The following is a 16,422-nucleotide window of genomic DNA, read 5'->3' as shown; positions in this document are numbered from 1 at the left end:
GAGGACCCGGCACTGGGGCAGAGGGAAGCCCCCCACCCCGGGCACCCGGCACTGGGGCAGAGGGAAGCCCCCCACCCAAGGACCCGGCACTGGGGCAGAGGGAAGCCCCCCCAGGACCCGGCACTGGGGCAGAGGGAAGCCCCCCACCCAAGGACCCGGCACTGGGGCAGAGGGAAGCCCCCCCAGGACCTGGCACTGGGGCAGAGGGAAGCCCCCCACCCCGGGCACCCGGCACTGGGGCAGAGGGAAGCCCCCCCACCGAGGACCCGGCACTGGGGCAGAGGGAAGCCCCCCCACCGAGGACCCGGCACTGGGGCAGAGGGAAGCCCCCCCAGGACCCGGCACTGGGGCAGAGGGAAGCCCCCCACCCAAGGACCCGGCACTGGGGCAGAGGGAAGGCCCCCCCAGGACCCGGCACTGGGGCAGAGGGAAGCCCCCCCCCAGGACCCGGCACTGGGGCAGAGGGAAGCTCCGACCCGAGGACCCGGCACTGGGGCAGAGGGAAGCCCCCCGGGCACCCGGCACTGGGGCAGAGGGAAGCCCCCCCCAGGACCCGGCACTGGGGCAGAGGGAAGCCCCCCGGGCACCTGGCACTGGGGCAGAGGGAAGCCCCCCGGGCACCCGGCACTGGAGCGCAATGAAGAACCCAGGGCCTGCAGGTGCGCCGGGTTGGGCCCCAGCTTGGCTGGCTCTCGTCCGGGCCAGGGTTGCTGTAAAGCAGTGAGTGGGGCAGGCCTGCGGGGTGGGGTTGGGGTAGGACAGGGACACAGGAGAAGCCCCAGTCAGGCTGCCTGTGCACCCGGCTTGCATAACATGGAACACCTGAAACCCGGGTGGCGGCAGTGCTGGCATCAATACTTTATAGCGGGAACGGGACATCTGAGCCCTCGAGGCCAGCGGGGCGCAGGTGGCTCAGGTGCCGAGCACCGCCCACCTGCCCTGGGATGTGCGGCCCCCACGTGCCGCCTGGCTGTGTCCTGTCACGTCCGCCAGTGTGTTCCCGGTTTTTAAAATGCGTGTATTTACGTAGTTATACGTTTATGCTCGGAAGGCAGAGAGACAGACAGCCCTCCCACGTACCATTTAACCCCCACAGGTGCGCGCCCTCAGAACGGAGCCAGGCTGAAGCCGGGAGCGAGGAGCTCCTCCCAGGTCTCCCGCGCGGGCGCAGGGGTCCCAGCACTGGAGCCGGCACTGCCGCCTCCCAGGTGCAGGAGCAGGGAGCGCCCCGGAGGCAGGGCAGCGCGGGGTGCCTCCGGGATGGGAGCTCCACTTCCGACGCGGCTCCCTGGCGGTGCTCCCGGGAGAGCAGCAGCGCCGGGCAGCTCCTCGGGCCCCTGAGCCCACCGGGGAGGCCTGGAAGCAGCTCTGACTCTAAGTCCATCCTGGAGCAGCCCTGGCCGGGGCAGCCAGCTGGAGAGTGAACCCGCAGATGGAAGATCTCTCTCTCTCTGTCTCTGTCTCTCCCCCTCACTGTCTGCCATTCAAAAATAAAAATAAAAAACAGCTGTAAACAATGCCGAGCTCAACAGTGACCACCCTGAGGCCGGCCGGAGCGTCCTGTCCGGAGTCTTCTGGGGTTTGTTTGTTTCCCCAAAGCCACAGACCAGACACGAGAGGCCTGAAGGTGCGTCTACCTCAGCCCAGGGGTGCACGGGCACACACGGGGTACTCAGGCATCAGCCAGAAGTTGCCGCAGACCCTGCCCCCCCCCCCCGGAGGGCTGTGAAATAAACATGAGCACCTCGGGCTCCAGCTGCTGCGCCTTTGTGTTGGCTTTGCAAGGCCCGGAATCTGCCCTCGCAGGTGCCTGGCGCCCGCCGCCCCTCCTGCGCCTCGCTACATTGTGCACCAGTTCCCTTTCTACTTTGTATCTGTCTTCACCTAATAAAGTGAAGATTTTGTATCCTTGCTGGGAGGCCCAGGTTCCCCGTCCCTGCCTGAAACCCCCCCTGCGATTTAGATGGCTCCTGAGACATTATTTGTCCCGTGGCAAAGCGGGCCTGGCTTTGCCCTGACCCTCCGGGGGTGGTGGGTGTCCATGGCGGGCAGGCCTCCCCAGCCGGCGGCTGCAGTGCCGGGCCCTGTGCCCCTACCCCAGCCGCCCTGGGTCCCTGTGACCGGCTCAGCCTGGCGGCCAGCGGTCAGCACAGGGTCTGACCGGCCGCACCCCGCATTCCAGACGTGCCGGAAGCACCTCCAGTCTGGCCGGCCCCAGGTCACAACGGCCGAGCTCCACGAGCTACCAGGGGGCCCAGGGAGTCGGGGCCACCCCCCACTCCACACTCCAGGGTTTTCTGGTGAGTGATGTCCCCTTTATTTTCGTTTTCTAAAATGTTTATTTGTTTACTTTCATTTTACTTGAAAGGCGGAGAGACAGACACAGACACGGAGTCCCCATCCACTGGCTCAGCCCCCAAATGCCCACAGCAGCCCGGGCTGGGCCAGGCCGGGTCTCCCTCTTGGGTGCAGGGGCCCCAGCACCTGAGCCGTCCCCAGAGGCCTCCGCGGGCAGCATGGAGCAGGGGGGAGTGGACCAGGTCCTCCCACAGGGCGCCAGCTGCCTGCTCCCACACCCTGGCTTCCTGAAGGAAGCCCCGGGACCCTGCCCCCGGCCGCCGGCTCCCTGCCCGCCAGGAGGGTCAAAGTTCCCGGCAGAAGCAGCCGGAAGACTGCAATCCCCCAGCTTCCCACACGCCGGGTCTCCGGGCGGCTTCTTTCCTCGGTCCCGACAACGGAGGGGGGCCTCTGGGCTCTGGAATGTTCTCTGTCACTTCCTGATATTGTGGCCCCCCCCCACCGCGGGCAAGGGGGCAAGGGCGGAGCTCCCAGGTGACAGGGCTGGGCTTCAGAGAGGCAACCCGAGAACCCCGGCTGCCCCCCCCCGCCGGCCATGACCCCTCCAGGAAGCGCTGCTCCTCAGGACCGGTGGCCGCGGCGTGACCAGGCCGGGGCGGCCTCCTGCCTCCCTCTGGAGACCCGGGAGACCCACCCTGGAGCTGGACCGCCCACATTCCGCCCGGTCCTCCAGCGGGCTGTTTGCTTGCTTGTTTTAAGTCAGATTCTGCCAGGAATTCCAGCGGAAAGTTTGGATGGGAGCCGGCCGGACCCCCCCCCCGCGCCCCGCCGCCCCCATCTGCACCTTGCATTTTCTGGGGAGCCTGCAGCCAGCTGGCCACAGGCCCCCCCACCATGGACACCACGGCCTGGGCCCGGGGCAGGAGACAGGGGTGCCACCCCGGTTACGCAGCCACGCCCCAGAGGGTGGAGGCCCCCCAGGGCCTCCCGGCTGGCGGCTGAGCCCAGCCATGTGGGTCCTCTCTCACACACACACACACAGACCCCCTGCTGAGAGCCCCAGCAGTGGCACACGGATCTCGTGGGAGGGACAGGATTCGCGGAGCTGGACACTGGCCGGGCCTCAGCCGGAGTGGAGGTCTCCGTGGCAGGGGCAGCCCCCACTCCTGCGGCTCTGGTCGGGAGCAGCGTCCTTTTCGCTGTCCTGGGGGCAGCGGCGCGAACGCCACATCCCTGTGCTCGGCGCAGCCTTGCTTGCTTCTCTGGCGGCCAGCGTGCCGCTGAGGGGTTAAGGGTTCAGGCGCTGCGTGTGATGCGAGCATCTTGCATCTGGACTGCCTGGTTCCAGCCCCGTCCAGCCCCCTGCTCCTGCACCTGGGAAGGCAGCAACGGCCCCAGCGCTCGGACCCTGCACCCACGAGGGAGACTGGGTGCAGCTCCCGGCTCCCGGCTTCAACCTGTTGCAGCTGTTTGGGGGGTGAATCAGTGGATGGAAGATTCTCTCTGTGTAACTGCCTTTCAAGTAAAGCAAATAAGTCTTTAAAAGCAAAAGCAAAAACCCAAGAAGTCCATGTCCAGGAGCAGTCACCCCCGGCCCCCGGTGACCCCTGTCCTGGACGTTTCCCACCAGCGGAGCCCACGCGTGTGGCCTCTGTCTGCGGCTCCCCAGGCGTGACGTCCTCAGGGCCCTCCACGCGTGGTGCCTGCCAGAGCCTCACCCCTGTTCCTGGCTGTGTGGTGCTCCCCGTGTGTGTGGACCACAGTGTGTGTCCACCACGCCGTGACGGCCGCTGGGTGGGGGAGGGTCCTATCTGTTTTGAATTCCGGGGTCAGCCGGAGGCTTGGGCAGAGCTACGTCAGGGCCTCATGCCCATGAGGAGACTTGGGGACCTCGGCAGGTTGGGGCACCCCTGCTGTGAGTCAGCTTAGGGTGAACCTGGGGGGGTCCCTGCTGGGCTCCCGGAGCCGCCCCCCCAGGAGCCACGGGCTGGGGCCTGGTCCAGGGTCCCTCAGCCTGGGGTCTCAGCACAGGGACACAGGCGGGCAGGCTGGACGTGATGCCCATCCCACAGGGTCGGTGGTGGGATGCCTACTCGGGATGGGCGATGGCCCTGGGAACCCATGCACAGTGTCCGCATGGTGCCGCGGACCAGGGAGCACCCCACGCCAGAGGGAGAGCTGGGCGCATGCGAGGCCGCGATGGGGGGCTGATGGAGGTGAGGAAGACCACGGGGCGGACGCTGGATGGGCCCGGGAGGCTGCGGCAGGGCGGGCTTGGTCTCCAGGGCCTCAGCAGTGTGCACGTTTAACCGCTCCCCCGAGCTGTCAACACGGGCACCGATGGCGCGGTGGCCAGCACCGTCGGCACTGGCGTCTTGAGTGAGTGACCGCGTGGTGGAGGCTGCGCCTCTCACAGCTTTGGCCCTGGGCCCAGGGAGCCCTGGGAGGAGGCGAGAGAGGTGGATAACCCCACTGTCTGGCCCTGGGACACCACGGGGAGCGTCCCCACGCTGAGGGTGAGCGGGAGCCCCAGGGCACGGCGTCCACCCTCCAGGCGAGCAGGGAACCCCAGGACACACTGTCCACCTGCTGGAGACTCGGGGAGCCCCAGGACATGCCGTCCACCCGCCAGGCAAACGGGAGCCCCAGGACGCACTGTCCATCTGCTGGAGACTCGGGGAGCCCCAGGATGCACTGCCCATCTGTTAGAGGCTCAGGGAGCCCCAGGACATGCCGTCCACCTGCCAGGGCTTGGGGAGCCTCAGGAAGTGCTGTGCACCCACCAAGCAAGCAGGGGAGCCCCAGGACGCACCGTCTGCCTGCCGGAGGCTCGGGGAGCCCCAGGACGCATCGTCCACCTGAAGGAGGCTTGGGGAGCCCCAGGGCGCACCGTCCGCCTGCTGGAGGCTTGGGGAGCCCCAGGAAGTGCCGTGCAGCACCCGGCAGGCTGTCCCCCAGGCACAGCAGACTCCGTGCCCTGGTGACAAAGCTGCAGTCACTCTGTTGGGACAGAAGCAGGAATCGGAGCTGACGTGCGCTCAGACCCCCGGGGCCTCGGGCTGTTTTGTCCACTGCTTCACTACTCTGAACATTTGTGTAGTAAAATAGACCAAGACGGTGACATCCGCCGAAGCAGGCGGAGGGGGCCACGCCCACAGCTGGCCGGCAGGGCAGGGGGAGTGGACACCCAGGCACAGCCCTGGCCGGCCGGGCACTCGCGGTGTTTTGCCGCCCCCTGGTGGCAGCATGCGCTGGCTCCAGGCCACCCCTGGCTGGCGACAGACCCAGTGTTCAGCACTTTTGGGCCAGGTGCCTGGCGGCCTTGGCGAAATCCCCTTAATATGAATGTGTCTGCCTTCCGCGCACAGAGAGAAACTGGATGGGAGGACCGGGGTGGGGGGGGGGGGAAGGGCGAGAGGCCGAGCTGGGACGCTGGGCTCGGCCACTCCTGGACCTTGTGGGCCTCAGTCCCCCCACGGCCCCACCCTGGACAGGTTATTTTCAGGAAAGGTCACTGGAGGCGGGGGCCAGAGGCGGGGGCCGGGGAGCTGGGCGAGGCAGCCAGGAGCTGGCCAGCAGGTTCGAGGCTGCAGTTCCAGCTGGCTGCAGACCAAGAGGTGGGGAACCAGCAGCAGCCCTGGGAGCTGACCGCAGGGCCTGCACCTTGGCCTCAGACGCTGCCCGCAGAGAGGGAAAGAGATGGTGACGGAGGGGGATCTGTTAGTGAACTAGGAAAGTGCTCCGCAGTGCCCCCTGCTGGCGCCCCGAGGCCACCTCTTAGAATTTCCATGTATTTGGAGGGCAGAGTGACAGAGGTGGTCGCCCGCTGGTTCAGGCCTCAGACGGCCACGACGGCTGGGGGTCCCCCTCGGGTGGGAGGGGCCAAGCCCTCGGCCGTCACTGCTGTCTCCTGGGTGCCTGTGAGCTGGGGGTGGGGACTGGGTGCAGAACTGGGACCTCAACCAGGGTCTCCCCTGTGGGATGCTGGGGTCTTAATCCCAGGCCAGATCCTGTTTTTCTATTTATTAGACAAGTGCTTTCAGTGATCCAGCTGCTTAATCTGCCGTCTGCAGTGCCGGCATCCCATATGGGCACTGGTTCGAGTCCCGGCTGCTCCACTTCCTATCCAGCTCTCTGCTGTGGCCTGGGAAAGCAGTGGACGATGGCCCAAGTGCTTGGGTCCCTGCACCCGCGTGGGAGACCCAGCTTCCAGCTCCTGGCTTTGGCCTGGCCCAGCACGGGCCATTGTGGCATCTGGGGAGTGAACCAGCAGATGGAAGCCCTCTCTCTCTCTCTCTCTCTCTCTCTCTCTCCCCCTCTGTTGTTCACTCTGCCCTGCGAGGGGTATGGGGGAGGCCCCCTCCACCCTCTGCCCTCCGCATGGTCAGATCCCACAGGCCTTGAATCCCCGCAGGAAACAGCAAAGGTTTGGGTGCTGGGGGCTCAGGGCACCGCCCTGCCTGCTGCCTCTGTGGGTCTGGCCAGGGACCTCCTCCTCTGGGCCGGCGCCTCCCAGGCCACTCCATCGGGGAGCAGGTGTGGGAGACACCGGGCTTCTGCGCACGGCGGCCGGACCTGCCCAGTCCGTCATTTGGCCATCAGGTCATCCGGCTGGGCCCGGCTGCTGCGAGCCCTCCCACGCGCCCAGCCTGCGGCGCGGGGCTCAGCCCCAGGAAGCGGACTTCGTCCTGGTTCTGTGGACACTGGGAGTCAGTCCACGACAGCGCGGGGAGGGGCTCTGGGAGCCAGCGCGGGCTGCTCTGGGCATCTGCTGGCGGCCGCCACGGTCAGCCTCAGCCCCGGGCCTGAGCGGCTGTGACAGCCAGCGCAGGGAGCCCGGATCGCGCACCTGTGCCCACGCCTGCTCGACCCGCGGCCGCGGGGGGTGGGGTCTCGCCGTGGCTCCCTGCTTCCTCAGGTCAGAGCCCGGGGCCGCCCCCGGCTGCTGCGCCCCCGCTCCCCCTCCCGCCCCCTGTGGCCGCTCCCCTGGGCTCCTCCGAGCCAGCACTGAGTTGGCTCCTACTGTATGCCACACTCTCCATGACCGTGCGGATGGTGCGGGCATTCGGGCGGAGCCCCCAGGGCGCTGCCTTGGGGTCCCCGGAGCTCCGCCAGGGGCGCGGGGTTGGGGGGAGGCCCGAGGGGGGAGCCGCCGGTGGGGGTGCTGTCACTGTGAGGTGGGGTGAGGTCGCCGTGGGGGAGGGGAGGTCACCTCCACCTGGGCCCTGATCTCCAGCCTGGAGCCGCTTGGTGACTTGGTGATGTGAGGAAGGGGAGGCGGTGGGGGCGGGCTCCGGGTGGGCTCAAGACCCTCACTCGCACCACAGCCTGGTCCCCCCACTGTTTGGGGTACAAGGGCCCACCTGAGCCTGGCTTGGGCCGAGGAGGCCCGGGGACACTCCTGGGCAGTGGTGCGTCCATGGCCCCGTGTGCTGGGGCCCGGCTGCCTCCACCAGGCTCTGCGGGGGGAGCCGAGGCCAGGCTGTGCTGGGCCGTCCGGCACCCACACCCCTGCCCCTGGGGAGAACACGGTCCACTCCGTGGGGGGGCTCAACAGTGGACAGGCGGGGGTGGGAGTCGGGGAGCCCCTGAGGGCCTCGCGCCCTTTCAGCCCCCAGGCAGGCATCAGCCGAGCACTTGCTGTGTGCGCAGGCCGGGAACGCCCAGTGGGGGCCTCAGCCCGACTTGGGGCGCACAGCCCAGTGGGATGGGGCCTGAAGTCACCCAGAAACACGGGCCAGGCGGATGGTGGAGGCACAGGAGGCGGGGCTGGCGGTTCCCAGTTTATTTCTTGGTGCAGGTGCACCGGCAGTGTGGGGTGGACAGGAGCCCCCTTCAGCCCCAAGCTGACCTTCTTCTGTCAGGCCAGGGGGCTTCCTCCATGCCAGGCTCTGGGTGCCCTGTGGAAGGGGCGTGGGGGCAGCACTGCCCCCCCCGGCAGGCTTGGGGTGCCAGTCTCCCCCCACAGACTGTCAGAGTGGGAGTGAGTGTTCCCCCCACAACCTGCAGCCCCCCCAAGCTCTCTGGAACTGTGACTCCACCCTCAGACTGGCAGGAACAAGGACCCCAGAGAGTTTGGCAGAGTCCTGGAACCACCAGCACCTGCAGACCCCAAAGCAGCAGAATCCCCTGGGAAATAAGTGGGACAGACCCTCCACCGCAGCCCACGCCACACCCGCCGGGGCCAGGGCTTAGAGCACAGCGCGAGGAGTGAACAGCCCCTGACTCCCAGTGGGCAGTCCTGGGGTGGGGCTGGCTCCTAGGGGGGCCATCTGGGGGCGGGGCTGACTCCCAGTGGGCAGTCCTGGGGTGGGGCTGACTCCCAGGTGGGCAGTCCGGGGGGCAGGGCTGACTCCCAGGTGGGCAGTCCGGGGGGCAGGGCTGACTCCCAGTGGGCAGTCCTGGGGTGGGGCTGGCTCCTAGGGGGGCCATCTGGGGGCGGGGCTGACTCCCAGTGGGCAGTCCTGGGGTGGGGCTGGCTCCCAGGTGGGCAGTCCCGGGGCGGGGCTGACTCCCAGGGTGGGCAGTCCTGGGGGTGGGGCTGACTCCCAGGTGGGCAGTCCTGGGGCGGGGCTGACTCCCAGGTGGGCAGTCCTGGGGGGGGGGCTGGCTCCCAGGTGGACAGTCCTGGGGCGGGGCTGACTCCTAGGTGGGCAGTCCTGGGGCGGGGCTGATCCCCAGGTGGGCAGTCCGGGGGGCGGGGCTGAATCCCAGGGTGGGCAGTCCTGGGGGTGGGGCTGGCTCCCAGGGTGGGCAGTCCTGGGGGTGGGGCAGATTCCCAGGTGGGCAGTCCGGGGGGCAGGGCTGACTCCCAGTGGGCAGTCCTGGGGTGGGGCTGACTCTCAGGGGGGCAGTCCTGGGGTGGGGCTGGCTCCCAGGTGGGCAGTCCCGGGGCGGGGCTGGCTCCCAGGTGGGCAGTCCGGGGGGCAGGGCTGACTCCCAGGTGGGCAGTCCGGGGGGCAGGGCTGACTCCCAGTGGGCAGTCCTGGGGTGGGGCTGACTCCCAGTGGGCAGTCCCGGGGTGGGGCTGGCTCCCAGGTGGGCAGTCGCGGGGCGGGGCTGACTCCCAGGGTGGGCAGTCCTGGGGGTGGGGCTGACTCCCAGGTGGGCAGTCCTGGGGCGGGGCTGACTCCCAGGTGGGCAGTCCTGGGGGGGGGCTGGCTCCCAGGTGGACAGTCCTGGGGCGGGGCTGACTCCCAGGTGGGCAGTCCTGGGAGCGGGGCTGACCCCCAGGTGGGCAGTCCTGGGGTGGGACTGACCCCCAGGGTGGGCAGTCCTGGGGGTGGGGCTGGCTCCCAGGGTGGGCAGTCCTGGGGGTGGGGCAGACTCCCAGGGGGGCAGTCCTGGGGCGGGGCTGACTCCCAGGGGGCAGTCCTGGGGGCGGGGCTGACTCCCAGGGGGGCAGTCCTGGGGTGGGGCTGACTCCCAGGGGGGCAGTCCTGGGGCGGGGCTGGCTCCCAGGTGGGCAGTCCTGGGGCGGGGCTGACTCCCAGGGTGGGCAGTACTGGGGGGCGGGGCTGACTCCCAGGGTGGGCCGTCCCGGGGCGGGGCGGGCCAGGCTCAGTCCTCGTCCCCGCTGGCGTAGATGCCGGCTTCCCAGCGCTCCGCCAGGGCGTTCTTGTGGCGGGTCACCCGCGTGGCTCCCAGCACCTGCACAAGAGGAGGCTCAGTGCCCAGCGGACTGGAACAGGGGGAAGCCGGACCCTCCCGCCCTCCGTAGGGGACCCCTGACTCCTGGGAGTGTGGGCAAGGAAGCTGCAGACCTAGGCTGGGCCGTGGCCTCATCCCCAAGCCCAGGGATGGCCACGGACCCCCTATGCACCCCCAGCTGTGGCCGGTGGCCGTGGCAGGCATCACAAGCAGATCGCGGCAGAATCCACCCAGGGACTCCGTGGCTGGGCGGCCCGGCCCTGCCGCCTCGGGTGGGGAGGGAGGGACTTGCGCACTGGCCAGAGCACGCTTACCTCGGAGTTGATGCCGTCTGAAGGGTTGATGCCTGCGTACTGGGGAGAAGCACAGAGGTCAGCCCCAGGCCCGCAGTCGGCTCTGTCACTGGGCGGGGCAGCAGTGGCCATGCCCCCTGCCCAGGGCGCTCTGCCCGGAGTGCGGGGGTCCTGGACTCAGGACCACTGCCATGCTGGCAGGTGGTGGCTGCTCTCTCCCCATGCCCGGGCGCTGGCGGGAGAGGCCCCTACACCCTACCAGGGAGCAGCGTGGCCTGTGGCTGGTCGCTGGCGTGGGGTTTCTGGGCAGCACGGCCACGGGCACGAGTGACCGCCGAGGGGCTACAGGCACAGACATGCGGTGATGGGGATGGACTGCCTCCTGCCCTTTAGCCTTTGACCCCGCCCAGGGGGCCATATTCTGCACCGATGGGGCCGCGGGCGGACATGGCTCCCAGTGGGCCTGGCTGGACTCACCCACTCCTTCCTTCTCTGCCGAGGAGCCTGGTCCCCGGGCGCCTCGGCCGTCCACACCAGGTCCGAGTGCAGGTGGACGGGGGAGACTGTGGGCGACTCGGACACTGAGTAGCTCCCGGTGATGCCTGGGGGGCGGGGCAGGGGCAGGAGGGGGCCTCAGCCAGGGCGGAAGGTGCCAGGGAGCCAGGCGGCCCGAGGCTGGCAGCGAGGCTGACCAGGGCCAAGGGCACAGGCTGCAGACGCCGAGCCTCCCCAGCGGACAGAGCCCGAGCGGCCGCCCACCCGCTCCCCCTCCTCACCGGACGCCCAGGAGGAGCTCCTGGAGCCTGGGCCCCGGCGCTCGTCCGCCGGCGGGGAGCGGCCAGCGGCGGCGCGCGCCCTGTCCCGCTCCTGCTCCACCTCCCGCTCGCGGCGCAGGACGCGCTCCACCTCACGCTCCAGCAGCTCCGACGACTGGGACCGCTGCAGCCGCCAGGCCGGGGGCGTCTCGGCCTCCCGGCCCCACGCCAGGGGCTCCTCGGGCGCCCGGAACCGCAGCGGACGCAGGAGGAAGTACTCGGAGCGCACGGCGGGCCCGGGTTGTCCGGGCGGTTCCGTGCGCTGCGCCCCGGGGCCCGGCGGCGTCATGGTTGGGGCCACAACCTTGGTCTCCTGCGAGGAGCGGCCGGCAGGCTTGCGCGGCACCCCGAAGGCGGAAAACTCCAGCGGGGGGCCCCCGGAGTTCAGGTAGGGCTGGTAGGCGTCGGGCGGGATGCGGTTCACCCTCCGCACCTCCGGCGGGGGGTCCGCCGCGCGGGCGTCCGGGGTGGGGCTGAGGATGGCATCCGAGCTGAGGACCCGCCGCAGGCCGGCCCGGTGGTCCGCGCCCCGCTCGTCCGGGGTGGCCGCCCGGCCGGCCTGCCGGCCCTGGCGCCGGTGATCCTCCTCGCGCTGCGTCTCCTGCACCAGGTCCCGCTGGACGTAGAGCGAGGGGCGCCGCCGGTCCCGCCGCGGGGCCTCGCTCAGGCTCACGCTGGTCAGCAGTGGGCGGGAGGGGACCTGCACCAGCTCCTGCGGGCCCCCCGCCGGCTGCAGCCCCCTCTGTGCGCGCAGGGCCGCCTCCCGCTCCTGTGCCAGGCGGATCTCCCGCTCAATGGGCGTCTCCTTGGGAGGCTCCGAGGACTCCGCCAGGGACCCCGGGCCGGCGCCGGCGGTGCCTTGGGCCCGGGGTCCGCTGGACAAACCACGGATGCTCTGGTCTTCTCGGACCACCTCCTTGGCGAGGGGCTGGCCAGGGACATACCCGTTGGCCAGGAGGGGCCCATTCAGGGCCTTGGGGGCCGTGCTGACCCTGGGCAGGGGGGTCCGCGGGACCCCCGCGTTGGCCTGCTCCAGGCTCAGGAACTGCTCTCTGGCTGCCAGGAAGTCGATCTGCTCCCTGTCCACGGAGCTGTCCTCCTGCTGTGCTGTCGGAGGCCGGCCGGGGGGCCTGGGGTCCCCGTGGTCCGGGGTGCCTTGGAGTGTGGCCACTGTGCCGCTCCTTCTGACCGCCTGGTCCTGGACCACCGCCCAGCGCTCCTGCTCCAAGTCCCGAAGCTGCCTGGGCCGGGCACCCCTGGCCTCCAGGTAGTAGGCCCGCAGCTCCTCCTCCTCTTCCTCCTCCTCCAGATAGAGGGGCCGTGGGGAAGGCTGGCCGGGGAAGGCCCGCAGGCCATAGGACGCCCCTCTGCTGCCCGTGTCTTGCAGCTGGGCCTGGTGGTCCCTAGGCCACGCCTGTGGCTCACCCTGGCTCCAGCCGCTGGCCTCGGGCCCCACGTCCACCAGCTGGATGGTGTAGCTGGCACCCTCGTCCAGAGCCAGGCCCGTGACGCGGGGGATGCCGAAGATGGGGTGTCTGGTCACGCTGTCCATCCTGGCCCCCGCCATCTTCCCAGGGGATGGAGACCTCTGCTTCCCTAGGGGGAAGGAAACCACGCCCAGGTCAGAGCCCTCAGCCAAGTGGCTCCTGTGATTGGCTTAGGGGTGGCCAAATGGCCCAGACTGGCCAATCAGAGCATTCCACCTGCTGCGGCCTCTGTGATTGGTTCATGGACACATGAGTGACCCAGACTGGCCAATAACATGAACTCTGGGACCTTGCGATGCCGATGCTGGAGGCGGGGACTCGCTGAGGGCTGTGCCTGGTCCCCCAGGGGTGCAGCGGCTTTAGGGTAAGCCCGACGCTGACCCCAGCTCAGCTCTTGGATCCAACCGCACCTGAGTCCCCAGGAGTCCCGCCAACAGCCCGGCAGCTTGCCTCATCTGTGGCTGACACCTTCGGCCCAGCAAATTCCCGCTCCAGACCCCGTCACCTGCCGTGTGGAGCCACGCCCTCGCACACCCCCAGCCCGGGGCCCCGCCCACCTCCCCAGACACACAGCTGCCTGCCCCAGCCCCGGACCCCCGCCCACCTCCCCAGGCACACAGCTGCCTGCCCCAGCCCGGGGCCCCACCCACCTCCCCAGGCACACAGCTGCCTGCCCCAGCCTGGGACCCCGCCCACCTCCCCAGGCACACAGCTGCCTGCCCCAGCCCGGGACCCCCGCCCACCTCCCCAGGCACACAGCTGCCTGCCCTGCCGTCTGGTCACCTGGCATTCAGGGGTGGTGGCCCTGGTGGGGACGCCTGCTTCAGGCTCCCATACCCTGACCTACGCCCTGCACCACCCTGGCCCAACGTCCCGTCCCAGAAAGCCAGGATGGGCTGGGGAATGCCTCGAACCTTGTCCTGCTGGGCTTTGTCCCTGCCCTCTCCCAGGCGGTAGGTCCCACACCTGCTGCGGCTCCAGGGTGCGTTACGCCCCCACCAGACCCTCACACTCCACATTCTGCCCCCACCCCGGCTTTGTTTGTGGAGCCCAGGAGATGCCTCCTCCATGAGGCCCCCGGGGCGCGCCTGCCCAGGAGCGTCTGGTCTCGATGACGCACAGTGGACACTGGGGGACAGCGCTCGATGCCGCTGGCTCCCAGAGCTTTGGGGGTCCTGCTGCTTTTCCCCAGGAGCGCCCACAAGGACAACGTAGCCTCTCCCTGGGCCCCGGGGGGCCCTGCCTGGAGCAATGGAACCCACACGGTGCCCGTGGCCTGCAGCCTCCTGGACGAGCAAGGTGTCACACACGAGGGCAGGCGGCCCTGGGGACTGGCACTGGGCGCGCTGCCTGTGGCGGGCCCCGCACGTCCCCGTCCCGTCCAGCTCCCTGCTGCCGGCCGGGAGCAGCGGTGACGGCCCAAGTGCCTGTGAGCCCCGGCTGGAGCTCGGGGCTTGCAGCTTCGGCCTGGCCCAGCCCTGGCTGTCGCAGGCATCTGGGGCGTGACCCAGCGGACGGAACTTGTGTGTCTGTTGCTCCCTCTCCCTCTCTCTGCCTGTTAAATAAATGGAATAGTCCTGGAAGTAAATAGACCGAGAGCAAGCAGCTGGGTGACAAATCCCAGACCAGCTCGGCCTTGGACCCGGTCTGGGGGCCCTGGACACGCAGCCCCCAGCCCCAGCCCGGCTACCACGGCACGGGCCAGCTCTCTGGGACCCCCTCTTCCCAAGGCTCCAGATGAGCACCCCTACCCCCAGCCCGGCATACAGCAGGTGCTTAACCAGGACCTGCTAAGCTAACAGGACTCTGCCCGGTGAGCTCTGGGATGGGGGAGGCTGGGCCCCTCCCTGCCGCTCTGGACTCCCCCCCCCCCCCCCCCGCCACCCATGAGGCAGCCGCGCGGAGCTGGAGGGAGTTTGCCCAGAGGATTTACGAAGGAGCTGGAATTCACTGGGGACAGGGCCCCTCCCTGCCCCGCCCACCCTTGGGGCTTCCTCTTCCACCGGGTGATTCACCCAGGCCCGCTGGTGCGGTCAAGGGCGAGGTGGCCCACCTGCCTGTGACCCGCACACACCCCTCCGCCTCGGCGTCCCCACCCGGGCCACCTGGCGGGGAGCAGCCCCCCGGGGGTCACACGGCCTTGGCGCGGCCCCAGGTTCTCAGTTCCCTCCTGGGAAGCACCCAGGTTGCCCTGCGGCCCCACCCCGCATCCCAGAGATACCAGACTGAAACCGGGTTTATGGCCCTGGCTCGCACGCCTGTGCCCGCCTCACCCTGCCTGGCTCCCTGCCTGCCCGCCGGGCGGGGGCTCCCTGGAGGGCCCTGGGCTGGGGCAGGCAGCAGGGAGGTGCTCCTGGCTAAGCCCCCTGCACCCCCGCCCTAACCTCGCACACCCCAGACCCCAGGCCTCCCTCCTGATTCCCCAAGACAGCCGCGGGGGCCCCAGGGGGGGGTTCACAGCCCAAAGCCTCCCAGAGCGCGGTTTCTCTCCCACCCCGAATTCCCAGAGCCGGTGGGGACCCCTGGGGCCTCTGGCTGTGGGACGCCCATCAGGCCCCTCCCTTGCGGGTAGGGTTTGGGGACTTGGGGGCCCAGAGCCTGGGACAAGGGCCCTTGGGGGCACAGGCCCCTAGGCTCCCAAGTCCAAGGCCCCAGCTATGTTCAGAGGGGCACAGGGTGGGCACGGGGCTCTCCTACAGCCCCATGGCGCAAACACCCAGATCCGACCCCAGGCGGGACCCCCGGCCCGGCCCCCAGGCGCTCCCAGCCTTACCGTGGGCTCCGGCCTCTCTGCAGCCCTGCCCGTGGCCGCTGAGGCCTCCAGCTCCGCCCTGTGGGCCTGGTTGCCAGGGCAGAGGCCCCACCTGGGAGCAGGTGTGCCCCTCCAGCCCCGCCCGGGCGCAGGAGACAAAGTCCAGAGGAGGGGGAAAGGCGATACCCGGCCGGGCAGAGGGCGGGCGCCGTGCCCACTGTGGCTGCCCCAAGCTCCAGCGCTGCCCCTCCCCCCGCGCTTCCCGGAGAGGATGCCCAGTCCGGCCACAGGCCTCCCGAGCCCCGCCCCCCTCTGCCGCAGCCCCCGGTGGCCTCCTTGAGTAATCCGCATGCCCCACTGGGTGGGGGTTCTGCCGGGCCCGGGTTCGAATCCCGCTGACCTCCCCGAGAGCCACGGCAGGCGCGCCCTTGAGGGGCTGGATGGCACCAGAGAGACCCGAAAGACCCGGCCCCACCCTGCCCCTCTGAACCCGTCTCTTCTGCCCGCAGTGGGCGGCCAGGACGGGGGCTTGGAGGGCCCAGGCCAGAGGCTCCGTCCGAGCACCGGGGGCTATGGGCGTGGGACCCCGGACGTCTGCGGTGGGCCTAGGTCCCCACGTCCTTCCTCCCGGGCCAGGGCTCAGGGCTCAGGGTGCTCATTCCACAGATGGGGACACGACACCCAGCTCACCAGGGGCACCGCCTGGGGTGGGGGTGGGCTGCCCCCTCCCCTGAGCCCCCCGCCCCCCACAGCACATGTGGGGCACCACAGGGACCCTCTTCCCCAGGGCACGAGAACCGAGCCCGGGCCCAGGCAGGGGCAGCACCCTGCCCCCCGGCTCCAGGCCTTACCTGCCCAGGTGCTGTCCGAGGCACAGGTGTGGGTGGGGCTGCAGCACCTACTGCCCACAGCGGCCGGGTGGGCTCCGGAGCTGAGCGGCGGCAGGCAGGAGGACGTCCCTGGCCTGGGCCTCTTGCTGCCTCCGTTTTATGGCCAACCCCGCAGGCCCCACCCCCGGCGGCCGGCGCCCCGCAGGCCCCACCCCCAGCGGCCGGCGCCCCCGCAGGCCCCACCCCGGCGGCCGGCGCCCCGCCCCGCCCCACCCCAGCCCGCCGAGACCCAAGAAG

At 70.0% G+C, this 16,422-nt stretch overlaps 1 protein-coding gene across 2 annotated transcripts; it reads right to left on the bottom strand.

The window, feature by feature from the left end:
* Positions 1 to 9,009: 9,009 nt before the first annotated feature.
* On the bottom strand, positions 9,010 to 16,303 carry MISP (mitotic spindle positioning). 2 transcript variants are annotated; one of them, XM_051842306.3, is made up of 5 exons: positions 16,147 to 16,303; positions 11,018 to 12,652; positions 10,719 to 10,843; positions 10,263 to 10,301; positions 9,010 to 9,948 (listed from the first exon to the last, which is right to left on the bottom strand). In XM_051842306.3, exons 2-5 carry the CDS (start codon positions 12,621 to 12,623, stop codon positions 9,859 to 9,861), a joined length of 1,860 nt encoding a protein of 619 aa, XP_051698266.1. In that variant the 5' UTR covers positions 12,624 to 12,652; positions 16,147 to 16,303; the 3' UTR covers positions 9,010 to 9,858. The 2 variants fall into 2 exon arrangements, with proteins under 2 accessions (XP_051698266.1, XP_051698267.1); XM_051842307.3 differs by lacking the exon at positions 16,147 to 16,303 and adding an exon at positions 15,317 to 15,451.
* Positions 16,304 to 16,422: the final 119 nt, after the last annotated feature.

The sequence above is a fragment of the Oryctolagus cuniculus genome, chromosome 16, assembly GCF_051225735.1.
Source record: "Oryctolagus cuniculus isolate XC-2025 breed Fujian yellow rabbit chromosome 16, ASM5122573v1, whole genome shotgun sequence".
NCBI lineage: Eukaryota > Metazoa > Chordata > Mammalia > Lagomorpha > Leporidae > Oryctolagus > Oryctolagus cuniculus.
The sequence above is the reverse complement of the archived record's forward strand: the minus strand, read 5'-3'. Positions and strand labels throughout refer to the sequence as shown.

Excerpts from the sequence above, each read along its gene's own strand:
- MISP (XM_051842306.3), bottom strand. The coding sequence starts at position 12,623 with ATGGCGGGGGCCAGGATGGACAGCGTGACCAGACACCCCATCTTCGGC. Across the intron at positions 10,844-11,017 it reads GAGCTCCTCCTGGGCGTCCG|GCATCACCGGGAGCTACTCA; the intron begins GTGAGGAGGGGG and ends CCCGCCCCCCAG. Across the intron at positions 9,949-10,262 it reads CAGACGGCATCAACTCCGAG|GTGCTGGGAGCCACGCGGGT; the intron begins GTAAGCGTGCTC and ends CCTCTTGTGCAG.